General features: G+C 48.0%; 4 protein-coding genes and 1 non-coding gene across 14 annotated transcripts; 3 read left to right on the top strand and 2 right to left on the bottom strand.

The window, feature by feature from the left end:
* Window positions 1–170: 170 nt before the first annotated feature.
* On the top strand, window positions 171–4424 carry FOXG_03647 (histone-lysine N-methyltransferase ASH1L). 4 transcript variants are annotated; one of them, XM_018381454.1, is made up of 4 exons: window positions 171–860; window positions 1422–2609; window positions 2656–3038; window positions 3096–4424. In XM_018381454.1, exons 2-4 carry the CDS (start codon window positions 1460–1462, stop codon window positions 3921–3923), a joined length of 2361 nt encoding a protein of 786 aa, XP_018237957.1. In that variant the 5' UTR covers window positions 171–860; window positions 1422–1459; the 3' UTR covers window positions 3924–4424. The 4 variants fall into 4 exon arrangements, with proteins under 4 accessions (XP_018237957.1, XP_018237958.1, XP_018237959.1 ...); XM_018381455.1 differs by having other exon boundaries at window positions 1419–2609; window positions 3096–4363; XM_018381456.1 differs by having other exon boundaries at window positions 498–1067; window positions 3096–4363.
* A 1084-nt stretch (window positions 4425–5508) lies between these two features.
* FOXG_18615 (uncharacterized protein) lies at window positions 5509–9311 on the bottom strand. 7 transcript variants are annotated; one of them, XM_018398753.1, is made up of 5 exons: window positions 8057–8231; window positions 7769–7991; window positions 7320–7525; window positions 7020–7263; window positions 5509–6924 (listed from the first exon to the last, which is right to left on the bottom strand). In XM_018398753.1, the coding sequence occupies exon 5, from the start codon at window positions 5929–5931 to the stop codon at window positions 5620–5622; it is 312 nt and encodes a 103-aa protein (XP_018237956.1). In that variant the 5' UTR covers window positions 5932–6924; window positions 7020–7263; window positions 7320–7525; window positions 7769–7991; window positions 8057–8231; the 3' UTR covers window positions 5509–5619. The 7 variants fall into 7 exon arrangements, with proteins under 7 accessions (XP_018237956.1, XP_018237950.1, XP_018237954.1 ...); XM_018398747.1 differs by adding an exon at window positions 8300–9311 and having other exon boundaries at window positions 5509–7991; window positions 8057–8196; XM_018398751.1 differs by having other exon boundaries at window positions 7020–7991.
* Window positions 9312–10768: 1457 nt separating this feature from the next.
* On the top strand, window positions 10769–12695 carry FOXG_03646 (uncharacterized protein; the record flags this gene model as incomplete). Its single annotated transcript, XM_018381453.1, has 3 exons — window positions 10769–11132; window positions 11188–11619; window positions 11670–12695. The coding sequence occupies 3 exons, from the start codon at window positions 10769–10771 to the stop codon at window positions 12353–12355; spliced, it is 1482 nt and encodes a 493-aa protein (XP_018237949.1). The 3' UTR covers window positions 12356–12695.
* An 86-nt stretch (window positions 12696–12781) lies between these two features.
* FOXG_18614 lies at window positions 12782–12897 on the bottom strand. The gene has a single exon (XR_001936366.1). It is a non-coding gene; the product is annotated as a 5S ribosomal RNA (ribosomal RNA).
* Window positions 12898–13821: 924 nt separating this feature from the next.
* FOXG_03645 (DNA polymerase eta subunit) lies at window positions 13822–16548 on the top strand (the record flags this gene model as incomplete). Its single annotated transcript, XM_018381452.1, has 2 exons — window positions 13822–14048; window positions 14724–16548. The coding sequence occupies 2 exons, from the start codon at window positions 13822–13824 to the stop codon at window positions 16546–16548; spliced, it is 2052 nt and encodes a 683-aa protein (XP_018237948.1).
* Between the last annotated feature and the right edge of the window lies 1 nt (window position 16549).

Genomic DNA, 16549 nt, shown 5'->3' with positions numbered 1-16549 from the left:
CATCGACCGTTTTTAATGAAGACACGAGTTGGAATCGGTCGGATAAAGTGGTGGTATCTGAGTCAGATGCTGTCAAGGCTGAAGGTGGCAAAGCAGTGAAAGACGAGATATCGAGATGGAGACCTGTAACTCGAGCAATATCAAGCGTGTGTGCATGCGATAAAAACATAAGCATGTGCATAGAATCAGGTGCAATTTTTCCAATTCCATGAATGCTTTGGCTGGTATCGTACCGCCATCGGAAATAAAGTAGCCTCTTGAGCCTCGGGTGGTCTGGTCTGTCTGTTTGGCCTTGGACTAGGAGATTCGCGTTTGCCTCGAAATTGAGCCAGCCATGTTCATCCTCGCATCCAATTGTTGATTTTCTCCTCTTTTGCTCCCTACATCCCATCGAAGCGCTCGCTCATCAGCCTTTTTTTTCTGGGGTCGAGCAAACTCAACTCAACTCCCTTCTCTTCCTTGCTCTCCCAGCCTCTTCCTTCTCTCTCTCTTCATCTCACAACTAACTACAACTAACTGCAACACATCGATACCATCCATCTATCTCTTGTAGTATCAAGAGTCTAGGTATTTATGTATTACACTTGAGCACGAGACTTTTATTCTCCATTATTCGTCTCTATCTCTCTCTCATCTCGTTTTTTACCCTTCTTCCTTCCTTCATCCCCCCCTCCTTTCGTATCTCTCTATTCCTTTGACCCTCGTCACGTCCTGGCCACTCAATCCCACTTTTTTCTTCAAATCAACCAACAAAGAACGCGACGAGGTCCAAACGCAGCATCAACATTCATTGTTGAACTTCTTTCAGGACAATACAACACGACACAAGATATAATAATCCGATTATCTTCGCTTTATCTGTAAGTTCCTCTGATACACTCTTTCATATTCATCAAAGAAGAGTGATTCACTTTATCGAGTCTATTTTATTCGATTGCTCCTCTCTTGCTTTCTTCTATCAACAGCACATCAACCTCCTGCCTCTCTCAGCATTCTCTTTCGCTCGCCGAATCCATCCATCCTTCTCCTTTTTCGGCTTTTCTTACTCCTACACGGAAACTACGATAGTACGTACCAAGCATTAGCCTTGGACCTTACCTTTCTCTTCCTTGCCTGCCCTTGGCAAGTCTAAGGTTGGACCGGCGCGCGCGGGGGGAAAGCACCACCCACTCGACTAGGTATTACTGTACCTAGTCGCCCACGCTCCTTCCCACTCCCATCTCCATCTCTGGGCGCGCCGCGTTTGCTTCTCACTTTCATTTAACTCTCTACCTCACACTTTCTTCCTTCTACACGCTAAACTTTGTCAAACACAACGTCTTGACTTATTTTCCTCTTCAATTTACTCAAATCATCCATTTTCTTTACTTTTTTCTACACTTCGAATGATTTCTCGGTTCTAAATATTTCGCGTCAAGCAGTCTATTACACCTCTCAGGCGAGCTTTGCCCCTGCCGAAATGGCACTCTTATTGTCCTCTGAGGGCGCCTTTGAGGTCAGCACCACGGACGATTCTTCCTCCAATGTCGCGTCTGCAACTTCAACACCTCCTACTACCGTCGCCGATGAAGCCAGTCTTCACTCCGATTCTCCCAAACGCGATGTCGTTCACGTTGCACTCGATCCTGACTCTCCCGAAGTCGCGCCTACTACATCCCAGCCCATCGAGCCTACAGAGATCGACAGCGCCGCCAATGCGCTGCCGCCTGCCCCAATTCGCTCTCGACGTAGCCGCGTTAGTGCCCCGGTTTACAATCTTGTTCAATTGAGTGGTACAGCTGGCCATGGAAAGCGACGCGCCAAAGGAGACATTGTCGCGGACCGACGACGAAGAAGAAAGACCATATCCGGCCCAATCTTGGGTGATGACGAGGGAACGTCCGATACTCCTCAGGATGCAACACCCGAAACCGTACGCAGTGGTATCGACGCGCTGGGGGCTACTCAGTCAGCAAGCAAGCTAGATTCCCCCCGCGCTCGTCGCCAGAAGATCACGGAGGAGAGTAGCTCGAGCAGACGTTCTTCGACGCGTCGGACCAGTGTCTTTGCGCCTATCGCAGCTACACCTATTACTAAAAACTCCAAGGCTACCAAACGCAGTCGCAAATCCATGGAAAAGACCTCGACGCCCATGTCACGCGAGCTCAGGCGTCTGCAGGACACTAAGGAATTTGCGCACATCGACGAGAAGCCTGTGGTTTTGAGTGTGTGGTCAAACGGAAAATTTGTTGACCCTAAGGCTGCCAAATCAGCCTCACGGAAGAAGGCTGAGCCTGAACAAGCTGCCGAGGAGCCCAAAGAAGCCGAACCCGAGCCCGTGATTAACACCAGGAAGCGTCGGGTCAAGAAATATCTTGCTAAGGGTCTTTACGCTGGACAGGATGCTCCCATCGACATTTCTAAGGGTTTGACCGTGGGAGAGAAGAAGGCTCTGGCTCAGTTGCCGGAACTTATTCCCAGCGGTCGCGTCAACAAGACAATGCCTTTGCCCATGTTTAACGGTCTCCGCACACTCATTGAAGGCCGCGACTTCAAGCTCCCCTACCAGGTTTGCAACCCGCTTCCACCAGGTCAACCAAAACCCGATGAATGGAAGAAAATGACAAAGAGTAAGTTTTGTGCCGAAATTGCAAGTTTAGCACTAACGTTGTCTAGATCGCTTCATTGGCGAATCTAAGGATTACTGGCGAAAGTCCCCTCACTTCCACGACTATTCATCGAAGTGCGTTTGCAAGCCGGAAGATGGGTGTGGTGAGAGCTGCCAGAACCGAATTATGCTTTACGAATGTGATGAGCAGAATTGCAATGCGGGCAAGCAGTATTGCACCAACCGTGCTTTTGCCACCCTCACGGCGCGCCGAAACAAGGGCGGAAAGTACCGAGTCGGTGTTGAGGTGATCAAGACTTCCGACCGTGGGTATGGTGTCCGAAGCAACCGATGCTTCAGACCCAACCAAATCATCATGGAGTATGCCGGAGAAATCATCACTGAAGATGAGTGTGAGCGCCGTATGACCGAAGTATACAAGGACAATGAGGTTAGTTTATAAGTCATTTTGCGATTTTGATTGGACAATTTAGCTGACTCAGCAAAGTGCTACTATCTCATGAGCTTCGATCAAAATATGATCATCGACGCAACAACAGGAAGCATCGCGCGTTTCGTGAATCACAGCTGCAACCCAAATTGCAGAATGATTAAATGGATCGTTTCCGGACAGCCGCGAATGGCCCTGTTTGCGGGTGATAAGCCCATCATGACAGGTGATGAGCTGACGTATGACTACAACTTTGACCCCTTTTCTGCCAAGAACGTACAGAAATGCCTCTGCGGAGAGCCCAACTGCCGTGGTGTTCTAGGACCAAAGCCTCGCGAAGTCAAGCAGCCAAAGACTGATCTCAAGAATGCTGTCAAGGGCGCTGTCAAGGCAGGCAAACGTAAGCTTAAGGAGCTTATCGGAGACGAAGGAGACGATGGCAAGAATGCGAAGAAGCGCAAGGTGCAGCCTGCAAAGGGAGTGAAGCGAGCCATTTCCAACGCCGGTTCTAAGATGGCCAAGGGCGCAGCAAATGCTCTCAAGAAGGGTGTTTCGACAGTGGCCTCGACTACCAGGAAGGCGGCTCTGGGTTCAAAGTCACCGGCTAAGCGACGTGTCTCGACTGGAGTTCTCCTTAAGAAGACGACAACCAAACGAGTCATGCAGACATACTCACGCACTCCACAGAGGCGAGCATCGGAGCGTGCATCGAGTGTCGGCCTTGTCTCTGCAAGCCGAACCAAGAGCTCTTCAGTGACCAAGGTGTCAACTAAGGCGTCAAGGACGACGGCCAGTCTCAGGAGGACATCATCACGAGTGATCTCGCCCCGACAGGCATTGGATCTTTCACGCGATGGCGAGATTCGGGTGGTCGCAGACGATTAGGAATATCAGAGAGTTGAAGACGTTGGGACGAGGATTTGTACTTACTGATAAAGGAGGCGAGGCATTCTCGCAGACCTGGACTGCTCCATTGCATCACGAAATGAATCAAGAATAGGGGCAGGAGAAACGAATCGGGACAGGAACAGGAACAGGGGAGCGATAGGAAATCTGGGTGCTAATCTTGCTCTTTTCCCGCCATTATCTTCATTTTATTGCTTGTCTGCGGGCGCCAGGGCGTACAAGAAGGCAAGGTTTGGCATTGTACAGTATCAGGGAACGGGTGGATGGCTGGCCGGCTGTTGGAGGTCTGTAACCTTGCTTTAGCTATCTTTCATGCTTTACTGTTCAACACGTATTGTAATGATGTTTGGAAGTGTTTGTCGGTTGTGTGCAATACAATGTGTATTTCTCGTGATCAAAATGTGATGCGAGACTTTGCGGTGACATTGATCGTCAAGGATCAGGGGTTATGCGATTGCATATCTCAAGCACTGAATCGGGCTTGATTGCACATTCATAACACTCACTCAGTCTTTGATGACTGTCATTGATTTGTAAATCACAGTTTGATACACAGACTCCTCAAAGCATTGCGAGGCGAAACAAGGCATCGGAGCTAAATGCACTGCGCTTGGGCATATTTGTTCTTGTCCTAAAACTTGTAGCGCAGGACTGATGAGTCGCAAATGCGCATTGCGCTTGTGAGCATTTATTTGGTATTGTAAGTTCTAGGACGAGGAGCGGAACGTCTAATTGGGGGTATGTTGTAGACTTGGACAAATCTCAAGTGGTGCTGTCTGGGAGGAGAGTGTTGATACTGGTTTCTGGCGAGCTTCAGGTGTTTGCCAGGAGGATCAATGGTTACTGAAGCCCCGATGACACGGATTGTCAATTCGTAAGCCCTGGGCGACACAGCGAAGAAGTGCTTCAGAAGGGAACTTGCTGTTATTTGGTGGTCAAGATGCGTGCTTTCATCGCTTGTCACGCTGTGCAGGTGAGCCGGCTTCTATAGGTACTTCACACATTCACTTACAGACTTCCATCTATTCTCTTGGGGACGACCGAGCGAGAGGCTATTCTTCGACTGAGACTTACAAGTTTCTGATCAATAAAGGTAAATTCTATCGAGAAAAGTCTCTAATTATTAATTACAAAGACAAGAACTTGAAGTAAGACTCAATCTTCAAGTTGTAATGGGGTGATATGGGTCAGTGTCTCCTCTCTTACAATCACAGGGACCAAAGCTAACCCTATCGAGGATGGAGGCCTATAGATAACTTGTAAACTACCTACTGTAAGGAAGTCTCATACTTACGTGCCACCACCTCCTTGATCCCGCGGCCGAAATCGGGAACATGATATGATGCTTCTTTTGTATGGATGCTCTGAATGCGATGCTTCCAGATTCCATTCGCTGTAAGAAGTTGACTAAGCCGCTCTGACCAACCACTGCCACCCCTCGAATATTACTCCAACCTCACTGAAGCCAGGCGCTGCGCTAAGATTGGGTGTATCGCGACACGTTCAGGAGACTTTGCCTCGATTCAAGCCTAACTTTACCCATAGCAGTCACATATCCATTAAGGGGAGCCCTGAAAACGTATGATCAAAATAGAAATATTTTCTATCAGCCTGCCAATCCGGATAAAGGGAAAGCGCATGTCAAATGAGACCGCCAGCATATTGCAGCACACATCTAGTCTAAGATACAGAAGAAAGCAACATGAGAAACTATACTAAACAAATGAAAGTCTAAAGCAGTAAATCGAGGTCTTAAGACACTCGGGAGTAGAAATGAAAGCCAAAATAGACCAAGAGAAGAGAAGAGAAGAGAAGAGAAGAGAAGAGAAGAGAAGAGAAGAGAAGAGAAGAGAAGAGAAGAGAAGAGAAGAGAAGAGAAGAGAAGAGAAGAGAAGAGAAGAGAGACACGAAAGGGAGGGTGATACTGGCATCTAGCAACACCAGATGAGATAGCATCCTCTGCGATATTTGGGGAAATTGAAAGCATCAATAAGAGAAATGAAAGTGACAAAAGATAGTTTCATATCCAAACATAGCCAATGCGAGGGTTAGGATGACCGCCACTGGATTATCGCAGAAGAGAGTCATGAAAGACATAAAGACACTAAGGCCGTGCTCATTCACTGCCATCAAGACGCCGCCTATCTCCCTTGGACAACAGTGCCAGGGGCATGTACTGTTTCCCATGATTTTGTCTATACCGTTATGGTGCACTGCTGTATATCATAACCAGCTGCTGTCGATGCTGTCGTCCGATTGGGCATTGCTCAATATGAGCTCTGCTGATCAACTCAGAAGCGTCTGGCTATGTGATCAAGTCTCTTGAAGCCAGGCCATGATGTGCCCGTCACCCCAACTCGTAGACGGCGATCTATTCATTTCGCTCTTTTCCCACCTCTTGATATGCCCGCGACTCCTCGTTCATTATGAAGTTGCTGTAGCGTTCAAGACGTTATTTCTACTTTCCACCGAGTGGGAGAGTAAAAGCGGAACAGCATGTAGAGCTGTAATAATGATTGCATTCGATGCAGGCCTCCCCATTTGTGAAGCTGTTGACATCACCACATTTGGAACATGTCCACATGTATTTGACACCTTGTGTAGGCATGATGGTAGGGTTTTGAGTGGTAGATAGACAAAGGGCCGAGTAGTCTTTGAACTGCAAGTTTGCTGCCGTTTAAAAGCTTGAGAGTTGTTGAGGAAGCCAACCAAAGCCGTCCAGATCATCCTTTAAGTATCCAACATCAACCATTAAGTCCAATACTAGACCCAACAATACTAGTCATAAAGGAATACAAGACCTCAGTGAGGCGATTGTGGTTTCCCACAGACACCACTTGATGGCCAAAACAAACAAGCCCCATGATTGGAACTCCCACGTTGACATGGTTCAGAGTCAAAGAGACTAAGAAGTCTTCGCATCGGAGCAATCAGTTACACTCGTATATGATTGAAATTGTCATAGTCGTCTATCGTGTGACTGTGTGACATAGCGGTTGAGCATCGCAAAGCTTCAAAAGGGGTTGTTTAATAGGGGGTTTGAGAAAGTTTCAACCCTCATACCCTCGAGCGTACAATTTAATTGCCATGACCCTGACTCACTAACCATATGTCTGGCCAGCTTCCAAAGGACTGGACGAGAATAGTTGCCATCGGCTCGGACTTTGCTGCGCACTTGGGCACTGCCCAAGGAAGACATGAGAATCGTGGTCGAGAGTAGCTTCGCCTCAGTCGACATCGCTCGTAGGAAATCAATGATATTCGGATGCTTGAGAAAAGGGGTGCGCTTGTCGCTGAGGCGAGCCATTGTTGGCATTATCTATGATCACATGGTGAATCTGAGGCGAGCCTCTAGAAGGGGTCTAGAAACCGCACATTTTGAATCGAGATAACTTACATGCCTCAACCACAAACTGGCAGGAATACCTTGCTAGCTGCTTTCAACTCCCACTTAGCTTCTAAATGGCCTTGGGTAAATGCCATGGGCATTGTAAATGGAGTTGTCGGATATCGCAATTGCGAGTGAACGTCGTAGACCAGTCTTTCAAAGCCCCACCTGAATGTTAGTGTCTGCTAAGCCCCTGGAGCTTAATAGTTAGCGATAACAACAACAACAACGACGACGACGGAGACTTGAAACTCATTCCCCCAAGGGGAATGCCTCTCAGCACCATCGACAGGGCTTGGGCCTTGGGATTGCGCATGTTTGCGGTAAGGTAGCGTGCGTGTGAAGTGTATGTTGGAAACCAGGGCGGGGTTGCCGTTCTTTCGTAAGAGCGGGGGCCTTTGCTTTGGAATACCTAGCCGAGGGGTGTTGGACTAACCGTCAGGGTCGAAATCACGGTATAGTCGCAAGCATTAACAAATCCAATTCAGCAGGGCGGAGGAATGCGATAGGGACAAGCCCAAAAAAAAAAAGATTGAAGTTTGGGGAAATGAGGCTCTGCGCCGGCCGACATCGGATGAACAGTTGAGCGTCGATACCGTTTGTTGTAGGCATGTGACGAAGCCTGGTTCAAAGTGCAAACTCCTTTATGCAATGTCATTCTTTGTGTGTATGTTAGCATAACCTATTCATCCGGGTACAAGAATAAAGCCGAAGAATAACATGCCTCGCTAAGTTCCCAGGTACCTTTGCCAAGCACTTGAAAGCACAAAGGTACGTTTATAGGACTTTGGGCGTGGGTCGCCAAATGGTTCTGATATCGCCAAACGAGGCAAGCAAACACCTAGGCTAAGCACCCGACCTAGACTTCAAAATAGAGAGTTAGAGATAGTCAGGTTTGATGTTCTGGTTGTTCTTTGAGGGCCACGATTTGAAGGGAAGATACCGAGATAGTGCAGCTTTGACTCACCAAGCTTCCAGAGCATCCACCCACATGTCTCGATATGAGAACTTTAATGTAGAAAGAATACTTGTATATATATTGGGATCTTTAGTGCTTGTCAAAAAGAAACTGCTTCGATGATAACGACTTACAATTTGTCACTACATGGGGAGGAAACAATGATTCGCTTGCTCAAGTTGCATTGCAAGCCTCTAGGACTCAGATAGTCACACAGAGCAAGTGCGAGCAAACTGGAAGGGCACGAAAGGACAGTTGTATGCAAGAATCAAAGTAGGCTCCGGGCAGAACTGAGAAGGACGGAGGACGGAGGAACGAGCTTATATGTTTCTTTGCGAGACTGCCTTGCCCCCACTTCATGGTAATATGCACCCGCGTTAGGAGCCTGGGAGATAGTGCAAGTATAAAAAGACATACCAACAGCCTGCCTGTATTGTGTGCAAACATATAGCTAACGTGAAAATACCCAAGTGTCATAAGGAGCCGCATGCTTTGCTGAGCGCTGTTTCTTGAAATTTTGTATAACGCTGCGTTGTGTGATAAGCAAACCAGCACGAGCGTGCAACCGTGGAGTTGGAAGTCTATCGAGCTTGAAACAGAGTTTTCTCAATAAACCCAGTGATCAAACCACAGCATCCGTAAGGCTTTCGTTTTATGTATCTTGTGTGCTGCTGAGAAAAATGGTGATCGTAGACGGGCGCAGGCGCTTTGGTGTATGGGCTGATGAAAGCTCACACACACTTATTGAGCCTTGGCGAGGCCATGCTATATGCAAAAGCGGTTTGGACGATCTTCGAAGTAGGTGAGAACGGTTTCTGCAAAGATGGGACGTTGTTTTTCGTGATTCTTTTCTGTTTTTTTGCACTAAGGGAAAGACGTTTGTAGGGTCGACGTCGTGACCCTTAGCAGGTGAAATCTACGCCCATTTGCGAAGCAAGGTGACGGATGAAAGACAAGGTAGATTATGGATTCAGGCACCCTGAAGAAGGATTGGGAGCTCACTTGATGCCTGACATCAAATGCATGGCTTCCTTGGTTCTAAGGTGTAGCACCAGTCCCGTTGTAGCCTCCTCAGGCTTTGCATAAGGTACTGCATCGTGACCAATAACACAAGCTTCGGAATCAGCAAGAGCATTGCTGAAGGATTCTTTGGCTCACATGCCATAAATGTTAGAGGCATAAACCTTGTGGCATGATAACCGAGGCGATCTGTGGCATTTCTTTAATTAAGGGGTCCCTGCTCTGCCTTGTCCTGGACAAGCGCCTATAAGTAAGAAGTTGTCAGGCCTCAAGTCAGCAATAGCCTCCTCGAATCCCCTCAAAATTTCAGGATAGAAATCCTCACTACCTTGTATCTAGTCTTGGTGTGTGCGTGGACTCTACGAGCTGACGAGTCACTGAGGAGTTCTCGAAGGCTTAGCCCTCCTTTTGAAAGCCAGCAGATCCTCTGGCAGCTCAAATATTTGATAGTCTAAAAATAGACTCAATAGTAGCACATCACAAAGACGACAGCCCTCATTTGAACTAGATTGTAAATGTAGTGAATAGAATCCGCAGTTGGTGCAGGAGTTCTGCATATAAGGCGGACTTGAGACAGATTGTGCACCATTGGTTTGATTTGGGGCTTTCGCAAATGCTTCGAAGGCATCTAAAGAGTAGGGATCCCTGAATAGCGGCTTCTGGAGGAGACAATGACAGCCATTCAATTACGGGATGAAGCTTTGTTATTACGATGCAACAAAATGAAGATTTATTGGTTTGTTGGTTGTGTTGTTGGTTGATGCTCAATTCGGCTGAGAACAGAGGCATTGGTATGGATCCATTGAAGAGGGCGGCAGAGACAGTGGGGGTTATGGACCTCAGAATTAGATCCATGGATGTGAGTCGCCAACACTTAAGTCAGTCCCATAAGAGACATTCCTAATGATGGTCTGAGTCTTGGTAGAAGTAGCTCGAGAATCCTATCATTTTTAAGAAGGCGTTTAGTTAGGTACATGTTTCTCTGTCACGTTGCTGATAATTTGTCAAAGGTACGGACTTGACCATTCAACATTTTAAATGTCAGTCATTGGTACTTGTAACATAATTCTGGGTTTCTGAAAAAACCTAAATCATTATTCAAAAATTCTTATTGGGTCCTATTTAGTGAATTACCTATCAGCAAGTAAAATGTCTTGTTGTGCGTCGCCCCATGTAAATAGATTCGAGAGTACTCCGTATCGAAGTCTAAGTCGACAATTGCACAGCAACAACGTTGGAAGGGCACACTATAACACACATGTGACAGAAACTTGAAGTATGATTATAGAAAGTATAAGTATTGCACACGCTGTTCCTTTTGGGTGTATGAGACTTTTCCATTTCTGTAACCAAAATCTGTCGACGATTATATATCGATCGAATCTACCAACCTCGGAGCCTTCCATCTAGCATTTCCTGATTGGGTAGTTACACAGTGTGTTCTGAGAAATGACAGCGATGGAAAGCACGGTGGTGACCCACCCGGACGAGTCGGACTTGGCGGACTTGGCCCGACCTGGTATTGTTACTACAGCGGAAACTGCCAATGCCGCAGCACAAACAACAGAAGATGAGATCATTACTCGTCCACGATCAGCTCGCACACACTCACATTCTTCACTCTCTATAATCACCGGGATAGAGCCGCCCGCGAGCCCTCACTCCAGTCATTCGTCGAATTGGTCCTTCCTATGGAGCGATGAGATGCCAGAACCCTCAACCAGCAAACGCCGTTCCACGCGATGGATCGCGCGCGGGCTTCCTCTGCTGATGCTGGCACTCGTGGCTTACGCGACCTACGATATCATTGTCTACTGCTGCGGTGAGCTCTGTCTTGCTGTGCTGCTGCTTATTAGACATTTGCTGACAATTGATAGTCCAGGATTTCATGCAAAAAAGGGGCAAGACGGCAGTCGGCGTTGTTCTAATTGCATTGTATTCTATCCTCCTCCTTCTCATGGTCGCAGCCTACATACGATGCTACGTAACGGTTCAATTCAACCCTGGCTTTGTGCCATGGACAGCCGAAAGGGAAGCCCTCGAGCAGGAGCGTAATCAACGAGCGAGCAACGGAGCCGACGTCGAGATACGATCTTGGGCCCCTCGAGACGACGAACCCGACAGCCCCGGTCTTGAGTCGTTCTACAGCAAAGATATCTTTGTTTGCGAACTCGATGGTTTCCCTAAGTGGTGCTCCGATTGCAGAAACTGGAAGCCTGACCGGGCGCATCATTCTACCGAGTATGATTATTGCGTGTACAAGATGGACCATGTCTGTCCCTGGATGGGCGGCATCATCTCGGAAACTTGTGAGTGTCAGCCCTGAGGAAACCTTGTGCAGTAACTAATGCTTCAGCAGCCTTTAACTTTTTTATACAATTTTGCTTCTACTGTGCTTGTTTTTGCATAATCATTATTTCCACCAATGGCTACCTTACCAGCCTACGCCTACAAGAAGCCAAAAGTATTGACGCGCGACTCATTGTTGCTCTGGCACTTGGTGGTCTTTTCGGCTTGTTTTCCATAACCATGACAGTCACGGCTTTAAGATTTGCTTTTCAAAACATCACCAATGTCGATATGTACAAGAAGAACCAGATCTTTCGACTGGCAGTTCGGATTCCGACAGACACCCCACCGAATGATCGATTCAACACCATCACTTACCCACTGGAAAGACCCGGAGAGGGTCCTAGGGCTCCAGATGCAGCTCACACCAGTGGAATGACACAAGCGAATGGCGCTGCGTCCGCACGAGCAAGCGCAATGGCGGCTAGAGACCAACAAGCTAGACGGACATTCGCCATCCTCCAGGCAGAACCTGGAGAGAACCCATGGCACTTGGGTTACCTGCAAAACTTCAAATCAGTCATGGGAGACTCGATCATCGAGTGGTTTCTACCCATCCGCCACTCGCCCTGTAGCCGCCATGATAGCATGGTGAGCGACTACAAGTTTGGGCCACTGGTGGAGGAATTGAAAAGACGGTATGGGCTTGAGGGGAGCGACCCCGAGAAGAGGGCAGTGGCTATGACTTCGAATTAGATACCCAAAGAGTTGCACAAAGACTTATATCATTTGTTATAGGGCAAGAGGTGGAAAAGGACAGTAGCGGTATACGTAATGTTTAAAGACTAGAACTAGTTGGTATAGTCCAGCTTAGCCACCACAATAAGCGCAAAGACTTGTGTGTTTTTCTTATGTTTTAATCAGGATCGGTTACTTAGACACGCACCTGGACTCGACAAAGGCCACTGTGCCTTGCTTGAATAGCGTAGGTGTTACTAGCAGCTTTAGAAATCGTGCGTGGAGGACCACGTAGGTACAGACTTTACTATTGTCAACGCTAAATAAAGGGTTCACCCGACAAGCATCACTTTCCAAAGACAGGCTTGCCCAGCCGGTTCGTTCATATATTGTGCAGTAACTTGAGTAGTCTCGAGGCAAAAAGAGATGTCGAAGATCGCAAAAAACATACAACACCGGGGATTCGCTGGTCGTCACCGACCCAACTACTAATCCGGCGCTTCGCAGCTTGACGATGGGAGAGCGGACGGGATCCCGTATTCTCTACGAGCTTTGGTCGTATGTACCTGAAGAGGTGGTGGCGAGGCTCATATCTTTGCGCTGGGGATGGGATAGGTGGTTGTGAAGGAGAACTATGAAGAGCCAGATGAGCACTCCTCTGAGATCCAAGTCACTAAGAGGGTCAAGTCATGTAGGCAGTGCTACTTGAAGAGGGGAGGGGAAATGCCCTGTGCCACGGTGGGTTGTGATGCAGGTTGAAGCCATCGTGGCACGCATGCTCTAGGGTGGCTTTTCACGGATCGGATGGTTTTCTTGACACTGAGCAATCAAAGAACCTTCTGCACATATCATCTTACTCAAGACTTGTAATTTCGCTGAAACATGCGTAGGTTTATGGAGGATGAATTCTTTTGAAGTCTTGTTGAAATCTGCAATTTCTGGCCCAACATCCTATTTAAATGTATAACGTGCATGTTTCTGCACTGTCAGGTGTACGACCTCGATAACGCCAGACAACACAATCATCAGAGCAGGCATTTATCATAGTGAGACTCGTTTCTTTCATAGAGAAAACAGCTGAGATATCCTACTAAAACCATCGTCTTGTAAGTGAACGGCAACTAAGGACAAGAAGGAACGACGTTCGAAAGTGGATCTTGCTCTGTGAAGGAGTTGAATGGCACTGGCGCGGACCTATCACATCTCGCGTTCCTCCTTCCATTCACCACGTCTATCTTCATCTTTAAGCTCACGACTCCTCGTAGGAGCATATCTCAATTCTCTCAAGAAACTCAGCCCCAACTTGTGAAGAGCTTGCGAAGAGAGCGACATTGTCGCATTGTTTGTGGCGTTCGCGGACACGAGAAATTCTCCGTGAAGAGAGACATCGACCGCCTGCATTACCAACGCCTTGCAGTAGCCGCACAACACGAATGCATTTTTCACCGTCAAGAAAGCCCTAAAATATCGAAGCCTCACATTTTATGTCTTCTTCACCGCTAAACAGGCCTCTCGGGGCTTCGTCACCACTGCTTGAAGGAGGCCGGCGGCGTTCCCAGTTCACGTATCGCCAATTCTCACAGCTTGCTTCGTCCAACACTTCGAACCCGCTGCGCGTCATTGCCCACATTGACCTCGACGCCTTTTATGCGCAGTGCGAGACGGTTAGACTTGGTATTCCAGAGGACAAGCCGTTAGCTGTTCAACAATGGTGAGCACAAATGCATTTCCTATTTCCCGAGTCCCTACCAAGGTCAAGCCCTGATTTTCCTGCACTCTCACACTCCTCATGGAACACAAGGTGTTGTCTCTCTTCTCCGATTCCTCAAATCCTCTGTTGGACTGAGAATCGAGTCTGTTGCTCGATCCTTCTATTTAGATGCAGCAGTGATTGGACAGTAGCAAATAGTTTTCGCTGAGGCTTGCATCGTGTTACTCTCAACCTTGCGAGATGGATCGTCACCAAGTATCTTCGTGCTTGTTGCCATGACCGTTCATTGTTCGCGGAATAGAGAATGATCCTTCCCAGAATCTCTGAAAAGCTGTAGAGCATGGAAACACGAGTCAACAACTCACTTCACAGCCTCCAAGAACATTCTCAGCCGAACCCTCGAAAACTCATATGTTAATCCCCCGAAGATCGTGACCTCCTGACCCAGGTTGTGTAACACTTGATCCTTGTCGCTCCGCTGTTCTTGGCAGGCAAAGTTGTCACGATTACATCCATAGACGGTAGTCTTCCATAGCCATGGAAATGAAAGCCTCGTTTTGCCACGCTGGGGTTTATGTCCAGTCCAGGAGCTCTGTTCTCCCCAGTCACCACCAGAGCGTTACTCCTAATATCATGATTCTCCAACCCACTTTCGAGTCTCTGACATTCCAACAGGCAAGGTCTCATCGCAGTCAACTATCCTGCACGCGAGTTTGGTATTGGACGCCATTGCAATGTCGAAGAAGCAAAAAAGTTGTGCCCTGAACTTATCGTCCAGCACGTAGCTACATGGAGAGAAGGCGACGACAAGTGGGCATATCGCGAGGATGCCGCCGCCCACATAGCAACAGATAAGGTTTCACTTGATCACTATCGCCTTCAGTCTCGGAAGATCTTAGCATGTATCAAAGAGGCTCTGCCGCTTGATCTCCAGAAGGTGGAAAAAGCAAGTATTGACGAGGTCTTCCTCGATCTATCGAGCCAAACCCACCTGATCCTTCTGGAGCGCTTTCCAGAATTATCAAACCCGCCCCCCTATGACGACCCTACTGAGAACCTTCCCTTGCCATCCATTGCCGCGCTCGACTGGCAGACCGATGCTTTGATTGATTTGGATGAGGAACAGGAAACAGTCGATCCAGATTGGGATGATGTAGCAATCCTCATCGGATCTGAGATCGTTCGCAAAGTCAGGGCCGAAGTTCGACAGAAGTTGGGATACACGTGCTCAGCTGGAGTAGCAAGCAATAAGCTTCTCAGTAAGTTGGGTTCGGCATACAAGAAACCAAACAAACAGACTGTTGTACGCAACAGAGCTGTGTCTGCTTTTATGGCTGGCTTCAAAATCACCAAGCTTCGAAACTTGGGTGGCAAACTCGGAGAGCAGATAGTATCGACATTCAACACAGAGAGCGTCATTGAATTGTTGGATGTTCCTTTGGCAACTATGAAAACAAAGCTTGGCCATGATACAGGTTTTTGGATATATAATACCATCCGAGGTATTGACACAAGCGAGGTCAATTCAAGAACACAGATCAAGTCGATGCTGTCGGCTAAGTCTTTTCGTCCAACTATCAACTCTTCAGAACAAGCAACGCGATGGCTGAGAATCTTTGCAGCTGACATATTCGCTCGCCTCGTTGAGGAGGGAAGTCTGGAAAACAAGAGACGACCGAGGACGATGAACTTACATCATCGCCATGAGGGACAAGTGAGATCGCGGTCGGGACCCATCCCCCAAGGCAGAATCATAGACGAAGGCAGTCTTTTCGAATTGGCTAAAGACCTCCTTTTGCAGATAATCGCAGAAGGGAGAGGAGTCTGGCCTTGTGCAAACTTGAGTCTTAGCGTAGCAGGCTTTGAAGACGGCGTCAAAGGTAACATGGGCATCGGCGCATTTCTTGTCAAGGGGGAAGAGGCAGAAGCTCTTCGATCGTCGATTCCCGATAGCCGTCAATCTTCTACTGGACCAGAACCCTCCGCGAAGAAACGCCGCGTCGAGGATGGTGGCATTCAGCGGTTCTTCTCCAAGCGACCCTCCACTGATCACGAAAGAACCTCCCTAACCGACTCACATACTCACGGGGAAGACTCCAAAGCTGGCTCTTTGCCATCAGATCCCACCCAAAAGACCCTCAGTTTCGCTACTAAGTATGATTGTGAGGCCCGCCATGAATCCGACCTTGCCATGCATGAGTCTCACGCATCACCGTGGCATGAAAGCGCCTTCGATGTGCAAGTGGATCAAAAACAGCATTCATTGACCGATGTTGTATGTTCTCGCTGCAAGGCCAGCTTCGCGGACCCGGAAGCGCTCCAAAACCATAGAGATTGGCATATGGCCAAAGATCTACAAGACGCAGAACGTGTCAAGCCGACATTCGCTGAACGACAACCTGCTGCACGCAACTCTGCGCAAAAGACGCAAGGAACGACTTCAAGAAGGAGCCGGGGAGGCAAACTCGAGCAAGGTCAAAGTCGGCTCAAATTTGGTTGAA

Source organism: Fusarium oxysporum, chromosome 8 (assembly GCF_000149955.1).
Source record: "Fusarium oxysporum f. sp. lycopersici 4287 chromosome 8, whole genome shotgun sequence".
In the NCBI taxonomy this organism is placed as follows: domain Eukaryota; kingdom Fungi; phylum Ascomycota; class Sordariomycetes; order Hypocreales; family Nectriaceae; genus Fusarium; species Fusarium oxysporum.
Note: the sequence above shows the minus strand (reverse complement) of the source record. Positions and strands in the feature narration are given on the sequence as shown.

What these genes read in the sequence shown, in the direction of transcription:
- FOXG_18615 (XM_018398747.1), bottom strand. Translation starts at nt 5,931, where the DNA reads ATGCTTTCAATTTCCCCAAATATCGCAGAGGATGCTATCTCATCTGGT.
- FOXG_03647 (XM_018381454.1), top strand. Translation starts at nt 1,460, where the DNA reads ATGGCACTCTTATTGTCCTCTGAGGGCGCCTTTGAGGTCAGCACCACG. An exon ending in ATGGAAGAAAATGACAAAGA is followed by an intron (nt 2,610 to 2,655) that starts GTAAGTTTTGTG and finishes AACGTTGTCTAG; the next exon opens with ATCGCTTCATTGGCGAATCT. An exon ending in AAGTATACAAGGACAATGAG is followed by an intron (nt 3,039 to 3,095) that starts GTTAGTTTATAA and finishes GACTCAGCAAAG; the next exon opens with TGCTACTATCTCATGAGCTT.